At 46.1% G+C, this 19,732-nt stretch overlaps 1 protein-coding gene across 1 annotated transcript in view; it reads left to right on the top strand.

The window, feature by feature from the left end:
• The first annotated feature begins 15,609 nt into the window (after window positions 1–15,609).
• The window catches only part of Slc1a7 (solute carrier family 1 member 7), a 41,649-nt gene continuing 37,526 nt past the window's right edge, over window positions 15,610–19,732 (top strand). The window contains exon 1 of the mRNA XM_048349917.1: window positions 15,610–16,003. Coding sequence (XP_048205874.1) covers window positions 15,869–16,003 — 135 coding nt within the window. The 5' untranslated portion in view covers window positions 15,610–15,868. The remainder of the gene's footprint in view (window positions 16,004–19,732) is intronic.

Below are 19,732 nucleotides of genomic sequence, written 5' to 3'. Positions count from 1 at the left end.
TCTTAAGCTGGCAACTGTCCCTGGGAAAATGGACTGCTAGGCCAGTCATTTAAAATGGGAGGGAGATAAGCAGGAGAAGAAAGAACAAACAACAACGAATCCTCTGAGGGAGAGGCAAAAAGGGAAAGATTAAGCAGATCGGGAGAGACAAAGATGAGGTGAAAGTGACACCCCCTCCTCTTCCTGAAGACCCTGGAAAATGCTGGGTAACAGCTCTGATGAGAGCAAAGCCCTTAATGACCCTGGAGCAGACCTGCACAGGGGACAGGAGCCCCGTCCTCTTAGGGTGAGGTGGGCAATGACCCAAATCAGATGTCAGAACAGCCGAGACTGACCCAAAAGGGTGAGTCCTGAATGGAGAAGTCCTGGTTGGGAACATGTACCAATCTGAAAGTAGCTAAGAGGCCTTCCTTAGTTTCTCTGATGCCTTCGCATCACTTTCAAAGAAAAAAAAACTTTGCCTTGCTCACACTTTTCCTGCCTCATCATTCTTTATTTGGTAGAGAAAAGAAAAGGACGTAGGCCTCCTCCACAGCAGTTGACGCTAACTGAATACATATTTCATGTCTACTTAGCTCCCTTCCGTATCTCTTCAGTTACGTTTCTCCCACAGGACTTAGAGTACCACAGCCACATGATTGACAAGTGGCTCATGCTCCAGTCGGGGGAAAGGCATCACAGAGACCCAGAGAAAGGGCATCAAGTGCCAGGGAAAGGACAAGCATGTGTTCCCCAGTGTCCGGAACAAAAAGAGGCAGCGCTGGAGGCAAGAGGACCGGCTTTAGCTCTTGTGGTAAAATAAATTTTCAAGGCAGAATTCTTGCTGATGAGCAAATAAATGCAAATTTCCCTCACGACATAAACTACACAGAGATTAACCAAAGGCCCTGCACTGGGTATGCTAAATTAATGTCATTTGTTCTGCTTGTCTAAACACAGCTATTAAATAAAGTTAAACAGAGCTGAAAAAGGATGTTTTGAATTGAAAAAAAATAGGCAGACTCCAAAGAAATTTTTGCGATGCTTAGAAAAATGTACTTCTCTATGCTTTGGAAGTGGGGTGTGTATGCCTATGCTTGGGTTGACAGAACTGGGGGACCTGGGGTACCAGCATCATGGGAGCAGAGAAGCCTCTTGGGGTATTCTTTGAGATGTCTTCCTGCCCCCCCCCCACAGCTGGTAGCCTCCAGCCTTTCACCCCATAACCATCGACAGCCTGTTTATCCAGCAGTCTAAACAACTCAAAGATCAAGGAACCCCACAAGGAAGATGTTAGCAGTTTGTATTCGATTTTATGAGCAATTAAAAAAAAATAAGAAAATGAGTTCCCATTGGACATTTTAGTTCAACAATAGCCCCCAGGCTGGAGAGAGACTCTCCCACCCCAACCAACACCCAGCTCCCAAGTCCTTGAGGCTCAGGCAGTTCCTGGGAGCGCCCCACTTCCTGTGGTCATTGGCATTTTGAGAAGCAGTAAGATCTGTTGGGTGAAGGGTTTGCTTGACGGTATTTAGACTCTCAGAAGGAACCCATTTCAGAAAGTTTTATTAAACAGGAAACTCCATTTTCTTTTTTTTTCTTCTCTCTTTTTTTCATTTCTTTATTGTCAGAGTGATGTACAGAGGGGTTACAGATTCATACGTAGAGCAGTACATACATTTCTTATCCAACTTGTTACCTCCTCCCTTGTTTATTCCCCCACTTGCCTCCCTCTCCATTTCCTTCCCCCGCCTTGAGTTGTGCAGTTGGTTTACACCATATAGTTTTGTAAGTATTGCTATTGTCTTGGTTTGTCTTTTTATCCTTTGTATCTCGATTATGATATTCCCTTCCCTTCCCTAGTTCCAATGTATGTATATACAATATACAGGGTACCAAAATCAGTTACAGGGACACCAGGAGTTAAACCACAGGAAAGAAAGACAAAAGAAAAAGGGCATAACTTCAGAAAATTCCATTTTCTACAGCATTCAAAATGATTAAGAATCCATTGGTATCTCTCTCAAAGTTAGCTCTTTTTTTGAATAATTACTTACTTATTGTCAAAGTGATGTGCAGAAGGGTTACAGTTTCATGTGTAAGGCAGTGGATACATTTCTTGTACAATTTGTTACCTCCTCTCTCATTTCCGCCCCGCCCCCTTCCCCCTTTCTCTCTCCCCCCATGAGTTGTTCAGTTAGTTTATACCAAATCAAAGTTAGCTCTTGTGTTTTTGGTTTGTTTTTGTGTTGTTGTTTGTTTTTTTTTTTTTTTTTTGCCAGTCCTGGGGCTTGGACCCAGGGCCTAAGCACTGTCCCTGTCTTCTTTTTGCTCAAGGCTAGCACTCTACCACTTGAGCCACAGCACCACTTCCAGCTTTTTTCTATATATGTGGTGCTGAGGAATAGAACCCAGGGCTTCATGTATATGAGGTGAGCACTTTACCACTGGGCTATATTCCCAGCCCTGCTCTTGTGGTTTTATTCCCATGGACTTATCTATCTAAGAATGTGGGTCTGTAGCAACATTCTTATCCTTAACTTAGAGGACTCTCCAATCATCTGATGGCAATTGAATCACTGTACTTACAAATATTGTAAAAACTAGTTTGTGTAACCCTTCATTTTCACTCAGCTTGCTAATGAAGACCTTCCCTCCTAGCTTTTTTTTCTTGTCACTAATGTATTCCTGACTGTATTTCAGACAGTGGAGGAGCAGCATTAGTGGTTAATCATTCTTGTTGGAATCTAGGCTGTTTCCCAATTTTTGGTGTTAACAGATTGCAGTGTGATAAAAGCAATGAAGGTCATTTCTGCCACAGCCCACACACCTGTGAGCTCAAAACCTACCTGGTATGTGCAAAAAGAGGGAAAGGAATGAGGAGATGCACAGAGAGACAAGAGTGAGAGGGCACAGACCAAGGGGCGGGGGGGGGGGGTGGATAAAGACTCAGAAACAATCCAAGAGCTTGACTTTCCAGTTTCAGAGCCTTTGAAGAGTAGGCGGCCTGGCCTTCCAGTTTTCAGAGGTATCTTTCTAAAACTCTCCCTTTTGTTTAAACTAGTGTGAGTTAACTTGAGTATATTTTTATTGAAACATCCTCCAGTGAAGAGCCCTTTACAAAGTGGTTGTCTTCTTGAGAAGTCTCTACCCCAAGAATCCTGACAAGTGAGCAGAAGTGAAGACTAACCAGCTTCTATTACTGGAGCCCCATGCATACCTCTGAGTACTGCAGAGGAATCTGGATACAGGGGTGCTCTCTAGTCTTGAGGAATGGGGGGGGGGTGTTTATGTGACAGGTCAACCCCAGCTTTGGCTGTTTGTAAGAGTCTAGCAAGTGGAGCCATTGACCTAAACACTGTGCAGTGGTCTTGTCTGGAGGCCATAATCAGCCAGCCACACAAAGATGTTCTCCATCAGGGCATGGTAGACTAGAGAGAAAAAGAAGAAAGAAAGAAACAAGCTGTTCCTAACCCTCAGAGCGTAGCCAAGGAAATTATGGACACGCATGTCGTGTACCATAGAGCAGCCATTAAAAAGCCTTGGGAAAAATTATTCACATGTTCATAATATGTGAAGTTAAAAAATATGTAAAATAGCTAAAAGATGGAAGCCAGCCAAGCAGCCATCAACAGATGAATGGTTGAGCAAAATGTGGTATAAATCCACAATAGAGTATTAGGCTTCACCATGAAAGGAAATTCTGATACATGCTACAACATGGATAGATTTTAGGATGGACATTTTTCTACATGAAATAAATAAAAAATAAACAAAAAGAACAAAGATTGTTATGATTCCACTTAGATGAGGTTCCTACAGTAGTGAAATTTATAGAGATGGAAAGCAGTGGTACCTGTTCCCAGCTAGGGAAGAGGGGGAGGTAGGGAGTTGTAGTGGATTAAGAGTTCCAGTTGAGGGCTGGGGATATGGCCTAGTGGCAAGGGTACTTGCCTTGTATACATGAAGCCCTGGGTTCAATTCTCCAGCACCACATATACAGAAAATGGCCAGAAGTGGCGCTGTGGCTCAAGTGGCAGTGTTCTAGCCTTGAGCAAAAAGAAGCCAGGGACAGTGCTCAGGCCCTGAGTCCAAGGCCCAGGACTGGCCAAAAAAAAAGAGTTCCAGTTGAGATGGGTGGCAGTGTCTTACACCTTGAATCTTAGCTACAAGAAAGGTTGAGATCTGAGAATCATAGTTCAAAGGCAGTCTAGGCAGGAAAGTTCAGGATATCATAGGAGAGGCATGTGGCAGAGGAAAGTCACTCATGGCCAGGAAGAGTAAGAGGCTACAAGCCTACAATCCCCAATGACCTATACCCTGCCACAAGGCCCTCCTCCCAAAGGTGCTCCCAATAGCACCGCCCTGGGGACCAGTCCTTAAACACTGACCCTCTGAGGCTCTAGCAAATGAAAGGGCCCCAGGGAAGAGCACAGAAAAAGAGGAAAGGAGGATGGAAAAGGAGGAAGGAAGAGAAGGAGACTCTGCCAGATGAGCAGCTCTGTAGAGAGCCAATCTAGCATGCAGCCACAGTAAGCTAACAAACAAAATTATATGTATTATACAGGTATACATATATGTATACATATGTATGCACACATACATATATGTACACACGTACACACACACACACATACACACACACACACACACACCAGTGTCCTGTGTTGAGGAATGACAGAGACAGGGTCATAGAAACACACCATGAGGTGATTTCATCCTGTGAACGCTGTAGGGCGCACTAACACAAACCACATATGCAGGCCAATCACTTGCCCAGGCCTCTCCATGCAGTCAGGAGATACTGGGCTCCTTGTAACACTGAATGCTAGTTTGCAGTTAACCCCTTTCCCACCCCACCCCCCACCCCCGCGAAGGTAGGAGTAATCACTACAAAAATGGTACCAAGTATACAACTATATGGCAAATACATAAAACTATTAGCCTAGCCATTTATCATCAAGTATCGTTTGCTGTACATCATTGTTGTATTCTATAGTTTTCTAAGGGAGAACAGTCCAGTAAGTTTGTTAATTGAGCATCATCACACACACATGTCACACACACACACTCACACACACACACACTCTCTCTCCCTACATATACACACATATATACATATATTATAACATTATATATGCACATACATATATATACAAGTAGGGACTAGGGACAAAAGATTGTGAATATAAATAGATTGTCCTATATAATCACTTAAAATCACATAAAAAATACCAAAAAGGTGCTTATCAGAAATAATTACGTACTACTTTTTTTTCTTTTGTCAATGCTATGGCTTGAACTCAGAGCCTCTTGCTTGCTTCAGCTTGCTTGCTCATGATTGGTGCTCTACCACTGAACTACACATATGGCTCCACTTTTTTTTTTTGGTAGGTCATGGGGCCTGAACTCAGGATCTGGGTGCTCTGCCTGAGCTTTTTCATTCAAGGCTAGCATTCTACCGCTTTGAGCCACAGCTCCACTTCTGGTTTTCTGGTGGCTAATTGGGGATAAGAGTCTCATGGACTTTGCTGCCTGGGTTGGCTTTGAACCATTATCCTCAGATCTCAGTCTCCTGAGTAGCTAGGATTACAGGCATGAGCCACCAGCGTGCAGCCTAGCTCTACTTTTTGCTGGTTATTTTAGTGATGGAGTCTCAAAGACTTTTCTGTACAGGCTGGCCTCACACCTCCAGTCTCAAAGAAAAAAAAAAAAAGCGGTCAGGGATCAGGGATCAGGGATCAAATTCAGACTAGGGATAAAATTTCATGAGATTGAGTCTGAACTAATGGCTAAATGCAGTAGCAAGTGCCTGTTATTCCAGGGAAGTACCATGGCTAGGTGCAGTGGCACAGTTCTGTCATCCCCAGTGACTGGGTAAAGATTGTAGTTCATGACTGCTCAAGGAGAAAAGGTGAGAGGCAGGGAGAGGAAGGGAAGGGAAGAAGGGAAGGGAAGGGAAGGAAAGGGAAGGGAAGGGAAGGGAAGGGAAGGGAAGGGAAGGGAAGGGAAGGGAAGGGAAGGGAAGGGAAGGCAAGGCAAGGCAAGGCAAGGCAAGGCAAGGCAAGGCAAGGCAAGGGAAGGGAAGGGAAGGGAAGGGAAGGGAAGGGAAGGGAAGGGAAGGGAAGGGAAGGAAGGGAAGGCAAGGGAAGGCAAGGGAAGGAAGGGAAGGGAAGGGAAGGGAAGGGAAGGGAAGGGAAGGGAAGGGAAGGGAAGGGAAGGGAAGGGAAGGGAAGGGAAGGTAGTTGCTGAATCCATTGAAACCAAGTCTGGATTGGGACTTAGAGCTCGGGTTTATTCGGAGCCTTTATAGCATAGTGACCTTGGGGACACTATTTGTCTTCTCTGTGCCTAATTTTCTCATCTATAAAGCAGAAATAATAGCCAGATGCTGGTGGCTCATGCCTATAATCCTAGCTACTCAGGAGGATGAGATCTGAGGATCACGATTCAAAGCTAGACCAGGCATAAAAGTCCCTGAAACTCTTATCTCCAATTAACCACCAGTAAACCAGAAGGAGCACTGTGCCTCAAAGTGGTAGAGTGTTAGACTTGACCAAAATAGCTCAGGGACAGCGCCTAGGCCCTGAGTTCAAGCCCCAGGACTCAGTTCAGCTCTACCACTGACCAAACAAAAACAAAACAAAAGTCCAGAGGCTGGGAATGTGGTTTTACAGTACAGTGCTTGCCTAGCATGCATGAAGCCCTGGGTTTGATTCCTCAGCACCACAATAAACAGAAAAGGCCAGAAGTGGCACTGTGGCTCAAGTGGTAGAGTGCTAGCCTTGAGCAAAAAGAAGCCAGGGACAGTGCCCAGGTCCTGAGTTCAATCCCCAAGACTGGCAAAAAAAAAAAAAGATAATGAACATATCTAACAAAATTGAAGGAAGGGGCTGGAATATGGCCTAGTGGCAAGAGCGCTTGCCTCCTACACATGAAGCTCTCGGTTCAATTCCCCAGCACCACATATATGGAAAACGGCCAGAAGGGGCGCTGTGGCTCAACCTGGTAGAGTGCTAGCCTTGAGCTAAAAGAAGCCAGGGACAGTGCTCAGGCCCTGAGCCCAAGGCCCAGGACTGGCCAAAAAAAAAAACTTGAAGGAAGGATTAAATTAATTTAAACCTACAAAGTACTTGAAATATTCCTGGCACAAGAGAAGTCCCATCACATGTCAGCAATGTAATGCCTAGTAACCCCATGACCTCCTCAGCATCAGTTTCCTCTCCTGTAAAATGGGAGACAATAGGTAACACCTCCCCTCACCTCTTTCCTAGAGGTTTGAAGCAGAGTTGAAAACATTTTATAAACCAGGGACAGATCTTTAGTGGACAGCTGCCTGGGGTGGTGGGGCGGGGGGGGGGGGCAGAGAGAAGGGTTAAGATGACTAACAAAAGGTGGCAGGGAGCAATGGGAACACAAAGCTGCCTCTTAGACCCAGCAATCACAACTTGCAGATGTTTCTACTGAAGCCACAAACTCAGAGTGATTTGCAACGCCCCCCCTCCAGGTTTTTATGTAAGATCCCCTGTTTAAAATGTTAGCAACTAAGTCAGGTTTTTGCAAATCACTCCAAATGCCAATCAAAACAAAGGTGCGGGCCACCAATTGGTGACCTGTTATAAACTTTTACAACTGTTACTTAATAAATGAGAGGAGGAAACTATGAAAACAGCCGATGCAGTGATGAAACTGAAAAATCCAAGAAACTAATGTGTTTCAGGCGCTTGGTGTCATAGCCATTGGAGAGCCCCAAGAGACAGGCCTTATTACATCCACTTTCTGCAGACAAGATCAAAGACAGAAGGGGGCAAGGTCCACCTCTGCATCAGATTATAGGCCCAGTTGGCTCACACCTATAATCTTAGCTATTTAGGGGGCTGAGATCTGAGCATCATTCCTGCCAGCCCAGGCATGAAAGTCTGTGACTCTTATCTCCAATTAACAACAAAAAAGCTGGGGCTGGGAATATGGCCTAGTGGTAAAGTGCTCCCCTCGTATACATGAAGCCCTGGGTTTGATTCCTCAGCACCACATATATAGAAAAAAGCCGGAAGTGGCGCTGTGGCTCAAGTGGTAGAGTGCTAGCCTTGAGCAAAAGAAGCCAGGGACAGTGCTCAGGCCCTGAGTCCAAGCCCCAGGACTGGCAACAAAACAAAACAAAAAACAACAAAAAAGCTAAAAGTAGAACTGTGGCTCAACTGTTAAGAGTGCTAGCCTTGAGCAACAAAGCTAAAGGACAGCACCCAGGCCTCAGGATTGGTGGGCGTGTGCACACACACATCATTACAGCACAATATCTCCCAAGCCCCCAGCCCCACAACTCCATTAAAAGACACATGCAGTGGAATGAGCCTTCACTCATTGCCTGCCCTGCTCATTAAAACTGACACTGTGGGCTGGGACTATGGCCTAGTGGCAAGAGTGCTTGCCTCCTACACATGAAGCTCTCGGTTTGACTCCCCGGCACCACATATATGAAAAACGGCCAGAAGGGGCGCTGTGGCTCAGGTGGCAGAGTGCTAGCCTTGAGTGGGAAGAAGCCAGGGACAGTGCTCAGGCCCTGAGTCCAAGGCCCAGGACTGGCCAAAAAAAAAACAAAAACAAAAACTGACACTGTAACCACAGTGTCTCGATGGCCATAGTGTACACATGCTAGCCCTTTGGCCTCTAGTCCCTCTCTGTACCTGCTTTAGGCAGCCTGAGTTCCCAGCCTGCACCTAAGCAGGAGCCCAACCACGGGACCTTGTTACTTCCAGGTCATTAACTCTCTGCACCACTGGTGTTGGGGCCCCTAGATTTCATCACAGTTTGAGCTGTCCTGACTCTTCAGCTAGGAGTCACGAGACTCCCATGACACCAAGTCCTTCTCTCCTCTTTGGAACTTCTGGAATGGTCCCGAGGAGGGAAAGAAGAAGTTTGATCTCCAAATCTATCAGCTCAGGGTTACATGGATCCCCATTAGAAGAATGAGAAATTGAGGCCCAGAAAGGGAAAAGGATTTGCTTAGGGTCCTATAAACGTGTAGGAATCAAGCTTACGAATAGATAGTGTGACCTTGACAATGCCTTCCTCACGCAGTTGTTGCACAGATCAGATGAAATCAGGTGTCGAGGGCTTGGCACAGAACAGATGCTGAATAAGTGGCATTTCTCTTGGTGCACTGGCTGGTACCAAGGCCAACTTCATCTACACTGTCTCCTCCCCTAATCCAAGCAAGCTTCTCAGCACCCACCAGGACGAGAAAGAGGGGCTGTTCCATCTGGGCAGGAAGAAGTTCCCAGCCCCTCTTACTCAATGGGTACAGCTGTATGGTATCTATTTAGGACATGACTGGCTGTCCTTTCTGCTAAACCCAGGTCAGATGCATGCATTGCTATATAACCCCTCCCCACACACCAACACACACCAACACACACATACACACACACATACACACACACAGGTGGAGGCCAAGTTTGTCAGAAAGGAAACTTAGGAGCCAACATTTCCATTGTCTACTTCTGTTCAAACTTCCGTGTCCTCTATGTGTCTGACTCTAAGAGAAAAACCTCCTTTCCCAGTGTTGTGGCATCCTATGCCAAAGAGCAAGTGACTTGAATGGCCTGCTAACCATTGTTAGTGTTCTCTGTCACCCCAAGGAGAAGATGCTGCCTCCTCAGTCAGGATGTCTGTGGACCGTGGGGATAAGGGAAGCAGTGGGAGAAGGTTGTGCCAAAAAAACTCCATTTAGACAGCATTTCTTACCTCCCCAGATCTCCCGTTTACAGTCCCAGGCTGTAAGCTGTCCTAGAAAGGCATTAATATCAGACAAAAATAGAAATATTGCTGGAGACAGAGACAATACAATTGATCAGAACAATCCAAATGATCAAACCAGAAGGAAAAGGTGAATGAAATCAAAAGTCTTGACATAGCTAAATGACAAATGCAGAGGACTCAAGGAAGAAGGACAATAGTAGATGTTAACACGCCTCAAACAGTAAGGGACAGCTCCAAGCAGATGAAAAGAATGGCCCACATAGAGAAGAGAGTTAACCCTGGTGCTTTGAAGACACACACATCCCTGCCTTCATCTGCAGAGGATGCTCCCCTTCCCACACAGGTGCAGAATGCAGGAAAATTGAGCGTCATGAAGGGAGGGCTTACAGACTTCAAAGGATTACTGCCCTATCTTCTCATTCTCTGACCACAGCTCATTAGAAGTCAATAACAATGTTTTTTTTTTTTACTGTCTCCAGAACAATTGGATATCCAGATATTCATATGCAAAAACAAAAAACAAAGATATTTAGAACCTTAACTCACAGAAAAATGTCCCATAGACCTGAATTTTTAGCTAGAATGATATGGCTTTTAGGAAGAAATCTTCTTGACTTTGTTAGAAAAGAAAAGGAAAGGAAAGGAAGGGAGGAAGGAAGGAAGGAAGGAAGGAAGGAAGGAAGGAAGGAAGGAAGGAAGGAAAGAAGGAAGGAAGACAGCTTAATTTGGAATACTGATGTCATTGCTTGGTTAAGTTGAAGATATGCATTACCTATGACTGAGCAATTCCATCATCAGTATGTATAGAGACTGGGAAGACTCTTGCATATATACGTCAGTACTCAAAGGTTGGCCAGCTGTATGACACACACCTATAATCCCTGATACTAGGCAAGTATATGTAGGAGGATAGTGATCTGAGGCTGGCTGCAAGCAAAAACATGAGAACTTACCTAAGAAGTAACTGAAGCAGAAAAAGTGGTTGGAGTTTTGACTCAAGGGGTAGAGTGAGCTTGACTTGCAAATATGAGGTCCTGAGATTTGAACTTAGGACCACAAAAAAGTGTTTATAGAAGTACTAATCGTAGTAGTAAAAAAAATTGGGAAAAAGAGAGACCAAATATTCATCAATAAATGATAAATAACACTTCACTCATATCATAGAATGCTATATAGCAGAGAAAAAGGAACAGGTCTCAGGACAGTGGGGGTAAAATTCAACTACCTGGTTAATACCGGCATGGTCATCTCAGACCCAATTTGAGCAGTGGGGGTAAACAGCACCCAGGTCTAAAAAGTCCATCTCTCAATCACCGCGCTTCTTAGCCTCGCAGCCTCTGTAGCATCAAGAGGTAAGGAGTCACCTTTGAGTTGAAAGTTGAGGCCAAGGAAGGTGAACCGCCATCTCCAGAGCATCCTGCACTGTCAACACAGGAAATAATCCTTGTCTTTAGGCTCATTCCTCTTCCACCCAGAGCCTTCTAGTGCTTTGACCCAGGCTCATCATTACTTTTTCCAAAAGCCACAGCGGAGTCTGTTGCCTGTTTAATTCTTTAATCTGATTCCCTAACATCTGGGATTCCCAATTCCCCAAGATCAATCTTTCCCCGGTCACTGGTCATTGTGGCTCTGCACACAGCTGTCCTGTGTCCCTCTGCCGGTTTCCCCCCTCAGCACGACCTCAGCAAGCACCTGAGGGCCAGCGGCAGCCGGTGGTGCCAGCCAGCTTGCACCTTGTCACGCATGGCTGTCACTGCTGGTGGAAATGTAATCATGCTATGCACCAGATAGGAGGTGGGGGCTGCAGACACAGCTAGTGGAAGGGAACAGGTTTTTGTGTGTTTGTTTTCTTGTGCTGGTACTGGGGCTTGAACTCAGGGCCTAGGTGCCGCCCCTTAGCCTTTTCTGCCCACAGTTGGTGCTCTGCCACTCAGGTCAAAGCTCCACTTCTGGCTTTTTGGTGGTTAGTTGGAGATAAGAGTCTCATGAACTTTTCTTTCAGAGCTGGCTTTGATCTGCTGTCCTCAGATCTCAGCCTCCTGAGTAGCTAGGATTACAGGTGTGAGCCACTGGCTCCGGGCTTCAGTGCTTATTTTTGAGATAGGGTTAGGTAATGAGTACATTTCTTTTTTAACAGTGTCGCCCCTTCCCTCACTCTCTCCCAGTTTTTCCCTTCTATTCCCACCCACAAGTTGTAAAGATCATTTTCAGCAAGCATCTATTGAGTACCACTGCTGCATTTGTTCACCCTCTGTCACTCCATTTCTGTACCTCCCCTTACCTCTCCCCACAAAGACAGATAAATGAACAAGCAAGACAAAAAGAAAAGGAAAAAAATCTCCGGTTTCTATTTCCTGGAGTTCATTTCAGTAAATATTGTCTTCTATGATCAGGACAAGATCATTTCGCCTTGTGTTTCTCCTCCTGTGGCTTGTGCTGTGTGTGAATTTAAATAGTGAAGTGAGGGCTACAAGAACTGGACTGCACAGATCTGGACCTCACTCCCTGAGCTTGGTGACACCCACCGAGTGCAGCCAGAGGCTGGCTGGCTCACCGGCTCCCATGGGGAGGGCGTGGCCCTTCCTGATAAGTGTGCCCCGAGTAGCTAGAGCACCCAGTCGGGCCTGGCACTTAGCAGGTGTGCAGCCGAAAGCAGCTGCAGTATCCCCTTGGTCCTCAAACTTGGCATCTGCATGTGACTCGAGGACAGCAGGAAGGGGAAGAAGGGGGGCGGCTGGAGTGAACCTGTTCATCATGGTTCTCCGTGCTCTGTGGAGAACCTAGGAAGGGTGTGGCTCTGCCTGAGGCCAGGGCAGCCCCCAGTGACAGAGCCCCCAGGAATCCATACCCCAGCCCCACCAGTCTCTCCAGCATGCTTCCCAGAAAGGCCCCTGGCAAGTTTGGAGGTGGCAGGGAGACTTGGGCCCCTCTGGTATGTCTCTGGAAAGCAGCCAGCTGTCACTACCACCATCCTAACAGCCTGCTCTGACAAATCAACCCAAATGCCTTGGGACACCTCGTGGAACCTGCTGGTAACTCTTAGGGCTCTGTACCCCACCTTCACCCAGGCAATCCCTCCTGCTGGCCCCTTGCCTAGCACCTGAGGTCTCCAAGCCTTCCTGCTGCCGCCTCCCCAGCCTGAGTGGCCCTGGCTGCACAGAATTAAGACAGGCCGCAACCACAGCTCCGCCAGAAGAGGAGCTGCTGCCCGCCTTAATCACCCAGCTCCGTGCAGGGTGGGGGTGGGGGAGATGCAGGTGTGGACCCGAGTGTAGGAGGAAGGGTCAGTGGCAATGGTGGGGGACATTCTGGGAATAGCAGTCTTGGCTCTGGAGGGAACTTCAGGTTTAAAAAGTCAGAATCAAGGGGAAATCTCTCCCAAATTTATTATATGCAACTACTCACCTCTCACTCATCACACCACACCACTGGCTGCTGCCTGACCAACCCTAATAGGATTACAGATTCCTGGGAAGACAGAAAGGGGTTCATTCTTTCTGGCTTTACAGAGTAGACAGAGCCACAAGAAACAGCACAAAGAAAACCTCCCTCACAGAAATGGAGGGGCAAGTTTCCCTCATGGGGAATAATTAGTACAGGTTTAGGCTAGCCACAGCAGAGGATCACAAGAGCCCAACAGCTATGCCCTTATGAACACATAAGATGATGCTAAGTGAAATGAACTCCTTTTTATGGAAACGACTATTATAATTACTTTCAACATGCCATGTGAAACCGTAGCTTCTTTTGTTGATGATCCTCTTGTATCCTCTTCCTGTGGTTGTCCTGGCGCTATCACTGTATCTCATCTGAGTACCCTGGATACTGTATATACTGGTATTAGAACTAGGGAAGGGAAAGGGAATATCAAAATTGAGAGACAAAGAATAAAAAGACAAACAACTCCAAAAGCAATACTTGCAAAACCATTTGGTGTAAACCAACTGAACAACTCATGGGGGGGAGAGGGGAAGAGGGAGGGGGGAGGGGGGAGTGAGGGAGGAGGTAACAAATAGTACAAGAAATGTACCCATGGCCTTACATATGAAACTGTAACCCCTCTGTACATCACTTTGAGAATAAATAAGTAATTATTATTAAAAAAGAAAAGAAAAGAAATGGAGGGTCAAAGCGTGAACAAATGCAGCAGTGGTACTCACTAGACACCATGCTGAAAATAAGCTCTACAACTTGTGGGTGGTGATGGAAGGGAAAAACTGGGAGAGATCAAGGGAAGGGGAGACATTGTCCAAAAACAAACGTACTGGGGCTGGGAATATGGCCTAGTGGTAGAGTGCTTGCCTCGTATACATGAAGCCCTGGGTTTGATTATTCAGCACCACATATATAGAAAAAGCCAGAAGTGGCACTGTGGCTCAAGTGGCAGAGTGCTAACTTTGAGCAAAAAGAAGCCAGAAACAGTGCTCAGGCCCTGAGTTCAAGCCCCAGGACTGGCAAAACAAACAACGGCAACAACAACAAAAAACACTATCTGCTGATGACTCTAGCTATCTGGCCCCTGTTGGGCATGCTAAAATTCACCACTGATCTCTAGAATATTCTCTGGATGGAATTTGGGGGCAGGCTTAAAGAAGTAGATAACTGCTATGATTATTTAATATATGGATGGGGAAACCAAGGCACAATAAGTTATCTAGGGTCACACAACCAGTAACTAGTAGGGCGGATATTAAATGTAGATTTCCTGGGCTCTGTCATCTTTAAAAACAATAGGCCTAGCTGGGCACTGATGGCTCATGCCTGTAATCCTAACTTCTCAAGAGACTGAGATCTGAGGAATGTGGTTCAAAGCCAGCCCAGGCAGGAAAGTCTATGAGATTCTTATCTCCAATTAACTACCAAGAAGCTGGAAATGAAACTGCAGCTTAAGCACAAAAGCACAGGGACAGCACCCAGGGCCTGAGTTCAAATCCCAGAACTGGCACACACTTGTGCATGTGCACATACACACACAACTAATAATAATAATAATAACAACAGTAGAAATAATAAGCCTTAGTCAGGTGCCAGTGGCTCATGTATATAATCCTAGCTACTTGAGAGGCTGAGATCTAAAAAAAAAATCACAGTTCTAAGCTGACTTGGACAGACAAATCTGAGAGACTCTTATGCCCAATTAACAAGCAAAAAGCTGGAAGTGGAGGTGTGGCTTAAGTGGTAGAGTATCAACCTTGAGTGAAAAAAAATTAAGTAAGTTCCTTAAGTCCTAAATTCAAGCCCCACTACCAGCACAAATGATGATGATGGTGATGATAATGTTGATGATAAATGGGCCCTGAGAGCCCACTGAGGTGCTTAAAGCAGTCCTGAAAATGTACATGCTTAACCTCCACTGCAGTGAGTTGTCGGACTAGGCCAAAGTTGCAGTTACAGTCAGGACCATGGAACTGAAATCTACACTCCCCAGAGTACTAAGATCTGCCTCGTACCAGCTCGTGCAGCCATGGCTGAGGGACTCTAGCCTCCCTCTGTGGGGATCAGGATCCAAGGACGGTTGGGGTGAGTCCTGGGGATTAGCAACCACAGGTAAAGTGCACACAGGCCTGGCACCCAGAGTGTGGTCCTTCTTCCACCTTCTCTGCCTTGCAACATAGAAGATTCATAGCACTGACTCCTTCAGATGGGTGCTGGAGTGAAATACACTAAGATAAGCAACGTGCTTTCCAAACCTGGTGTGCACTGGGCATTCATTCAGGTTTGCGGTGACCGGCATCCTAGCCCTGGCTTTCACTCTCTTGAATGAAGCAAGGGTAAAACTCAAACGAATCAAGCAGATGTGGCTCCTCTTCCTCCCTGCAGGGTTTGGCCCCCTGCCTGGTTCAAGAGGGGGCTCTTGGCTTTCAGAGCCTAACTCCCAGACCATGTGGCCTGCTCTAATTTCCCAGGCCCTAATCTGCTCCCAGTTCCTAATGATGCAGCTGGTAATAGGATTTCGGCTTCCCTCCAGGGCAGCTGCACGGGCCATGGCTGTGGGGCTGGTGACTGGTGCCTAAGCACTCTGCCCACCTGTGTGCTGAGGAGCCGGCACTCTCGGCCCAGACCCTGAGCCCCAACCAATTGACCGAGCATGGAATGGTGCTGTGCCCTGAGCCAGTAGGCCTGGCTCACCATGGTGCTAGGTGCCATCCTGGCACGAGGGAGGGCCGTGTGCAGGCAGAATGGGCTGCTCATCCTGTCTGTGCTCTCCGTCATCGTGGGCTGCCTTCTGGGCTTCTTTCTGAGGACTCGGCACCTCTCACCGCAGGTCAGGAGGGATGGTTGGGCCATCGAGATCTGGGCTCCTGGTTCCATGATGGTTGGGTGAGTCGTGTGGCAGCCTGGGTGGTCAATAAACAGCTGTGGAACTGGTAACAAACGTGGCATGGCTAGGTGACGGGAGAGAGGGCATCCCTGTTGCAGGGCAGAGCTGTAGTGGGGAGTGGAGTCTTCAAAGAACGCCTCCTCCAGGCAGCTCACCAGCGGTTTAGGAAGGGCTTCCTAGGCAGCAAACAGCAAGTTCAAGGCACAGGGGGTGTGGAGGATTTGAGATGTGTTGGTGGCTTCTGGAATGTGCAGTTTGGGGCACAAAGGTCTCATCAGTAGACATAGACCTGGGGCCACGGTGAGAGGCTTTTAAATGAGAATGACACAGTCAGATGGATGTGTTGGAGCACTCCCTGGACTAAGCAAAGGATGGGGGTGACATGCGGCAGGCAGAGGCCAAGGGGGGAACCGCTGGAGAGGGCATGACCTTGGGAGAGAAGGTGCAGATAGGGTTGGTGCCAGGGGCTCACACCTGTAATCCTAGCTACTCAGGAGGCTGAGATCTGGACAATCATGGTTCAAAGCTAGCCATGAGACTCCATCTCCAAAGCAGCCAGCAAAAAGCCAGATTGGAGGTATGGTTCAAGTGGTAGATTGCCAGATGACTCAAGCAAGCACAAGGCCTTGAGTTCAAACTCCAACACCATCCTGAGAAAAAGAAAGAGAAGAGAGAGAAAGAGAGAGAGAGAGAGAGAGAGAGAGAGAGAGAGAGAGAGAGAGAAACTGAACCTATCACAACAGAGGAGCTTTGACAAGATCCTAACTTTGAAGTGATCACAGCTGACAGGAAGTGGAGTTGTGACAGAGGTGAGGCAGGCCCAGGATCCCAGCCCAGTCAACCACCACTCTGAGGATGCATTGCCTAGGACTGTTCTCTTTTCCCAACCACCAACTCCATCTCCTGTGAAGAGTGGTGACACTCAAGGAGTATCACAAGAAATCATTCTGACAGTTGTCAAAACAGTAAGGAAGACTTGATTCGGGATTGGTTTTTTTGCCTCTGACAGGTGTAAGATGTCTTCCTCCTGTGGGAGACACAGACAGCTGGAGATTGATAGCCAACAAGCAGAGTGACAGGTCAGCAGATGGGAAAGGACTCAGAGGGACCTCTTAAGTGCTTCCTGAATGTCACTTCCCTGCTTCCCTGTCACCATCGTATGTCCACCACAAACCACCTGATTGTTATCTTCTAAAAGGCTTCCAGGCCCACGTGCCTCTGAATTAACAATCCTGCTCCAAGCTCCTGCCAGACTCCTTCCTCCACCATGACCCAGACAGACCCATATGCTATCTGCCTTGCTTCAGAACTGGTTAGGTGTCTATTTCTCTCACCAGATGGAATTGCCAATGCTGGGATGTTCTTGACGTAAAATAGGAGCCTTGTACAATGTTAGGCACAGAGAATCCTTAACGTTTGCTGAATGAAACTGGCTGTGGCACAAGCAATCTGCAGCCTGCTTTCTTTGATTTCCCTAAGCAGCAAATATCTATTTCCTGTAGGAAAATTATTTTGTAGAAATGAATCAGAATGCCGATTACAAAAAGCCAAACTCGTCTGGGGCTTCCTGTGGCGGAGCTGCTGTCCCCATCTGTTTGGACATGTGATTGTATTCTGGTATGGATTAATCTGCCAGATAAACCCAAGGAAGGATGCAGAGTCTTAAAACAATGATTTTGCTGGAATTGGCTTTCTTAATATCTTTCTTTAAAATCCAGGATTTTTCTGTTTGATCTCTTTGCCTGTGACTCAGATAATATGTCCTAATTGTGTAAGCTTATGCAACAGGCAAAAGAAACCATCAACAATTTGGAAAATGGTTGAATAGTCTATTTGTAAGGGAACTCAAAAAATTAAGTGAGTTGATCTTTGGAAAAGAATATCTTCTATAAAAAATATAGACCATTTCAAGACTTCTAGCTAAACCGCTAGCAATGACATCAGTTTTCCTTTCCTTCTTGGAAGTCCACTAAAAATTGTAACAATGGAATTTTTAAAGGATATAAACCGCCCAAATAAAGAGAATATAAAAGGAGAAAGTTGAGAGACCACAACAAATCAGACAACATTGGGAGTGGCTGGAGTAGAATGATTTCATTGAGTAGATTTATTTGTGTCACTTGAGCCACACCCCTAGTCCTTCTGCTTTTTAGTTTGTTTTTCAGATAGGATCTTGAGGGTGTTTTTTATTAACTAGATTAGCTTCATACTGATACCCTCCTACTTCTACCTCTTGAGTAGCTGAGATTACACACCTGTGCCACCCATGCAGCAAAAGCTAGCATCTTATGTCTGTAGAAGTAAATGCTAGGGGGCTGGGAATGTGGCTTAGTGGTAGAGTGCTTGCCTAGCATGCATTAAGCCCTGGGTTCGATTCCTCAGCACCCTATAAACAGAAAAAAGCTGGAAGTGGTAGAGTGCTAGCCTTGAGCAAAACAAAGCCAGGGACAGTATTCAGGCCAGGCCCTGAGTTCAAATCCCAGGACTGGCAAAAAAAAGTAGACGCTAAGAGCTGAACTCCAGAAGGGCTCTGATTTGAAAGGGCAAGGCATCATACTAGGCAGATATGAGGCATGAACTTGAAAGCAGGGGCTTTGTTTGGAATTTTGAACCACAGTCTTAGAGTCTCAGGACCCTTCTAGATCAGAGGATCCTTCACCCTCTAGTTTCAATCGCCTGCCTGTTTAAGGGACCAGAGAGGCTAGACTGGGACCTTAGGCCCACCTCTATCTGGTGGTGAACCCCTGTACTGTGGGTGAGTCATTCTCAGCAAGGCTTTAAGACTGCTGGCAGCTGGCATAGACATGGCCTCGTTCCCCAGTGGACCTCTCAGTGAACCCTCAGAGGGAAGACCTCTGAAGTCTGCTAGACAGGCGCCCTTTTCACCCCAGGGAATAATCCAAGTCATATGGATCATCTGTTCTGAGGGGTCATCAGTTGACAAGCCCCATTCACGCACACAGGAATTTAGTTACTTCATGTTTGCCTATGGGCAGAAAGATAAAAATCACTAGAAATGTGAGGCAAGTTGTAGATGTGGAAGACAAGAGACTAACCATCATAAGGCAGTTGGAGATATGAGAGAAGATGTAGTTATCATAAAACAGAATGGGCTGTGGGTTTGGGGGTGTAGCTCAGTGATAGAGCATGTGTTTAGTGCACACATTCTCACTCAATCCCGTACTATAAAAATAAATAAGTAAAAAGTCAGAATGGGATGCTAAAAAGAAGGAGCAGTCTAAAATCTAAAATCTAATCTGGAAATCTAAAATAAAAGAACTAAAAATACATAGCAATAACTGCAATAGAATTGTAGAAGTCCTCCCAAAAAGTAAAAACAAAAAGATGAAAATAGAAAAAGGAATTATAAGCCAAATGTCCAAATACAATCATTTGAAATGATTTTAAAGCAAGTCAACTGAAAAAAAATGAGAGAAATAACTAGTAAAGAATATAAGAAAATTTCAAGAAAGGAAAGAAGGAAGAAAGGAAGGAAGGGGGGAAAGAAGAGAGAGAACAAGGGAGGGAAGGGAGGGAACAAAGGAACAAAGGGAAGGGGAAAGAGGAAAGAAGGGGAGAGGAGGAGAGGGGGAGGGCAACAGGGAAAGATAAAGGAGTGCAAACCAAATATCTCATACTATGCAATATGACATTACAGAAAAGTAGTGGTAT

Source organism: Perognathus longimembris, chromosome 7 (assembly GCF_023159225.1).
Source record: "Perognathus longimembris pacificus isolate PPM17 chromosome 7, ASM2315922v1, whole genome shotgun sequence".
NCBI lineage: Eukaryota > Metazoa > Chordata > Mammalia > Rodentia > Heteromyidae > Perognathus > Perognathus longimembris.
Note: the sequence above shows the minus strand (reverse complement) of the source record. Positions and strands in the feature narration are given on the sequence as shown.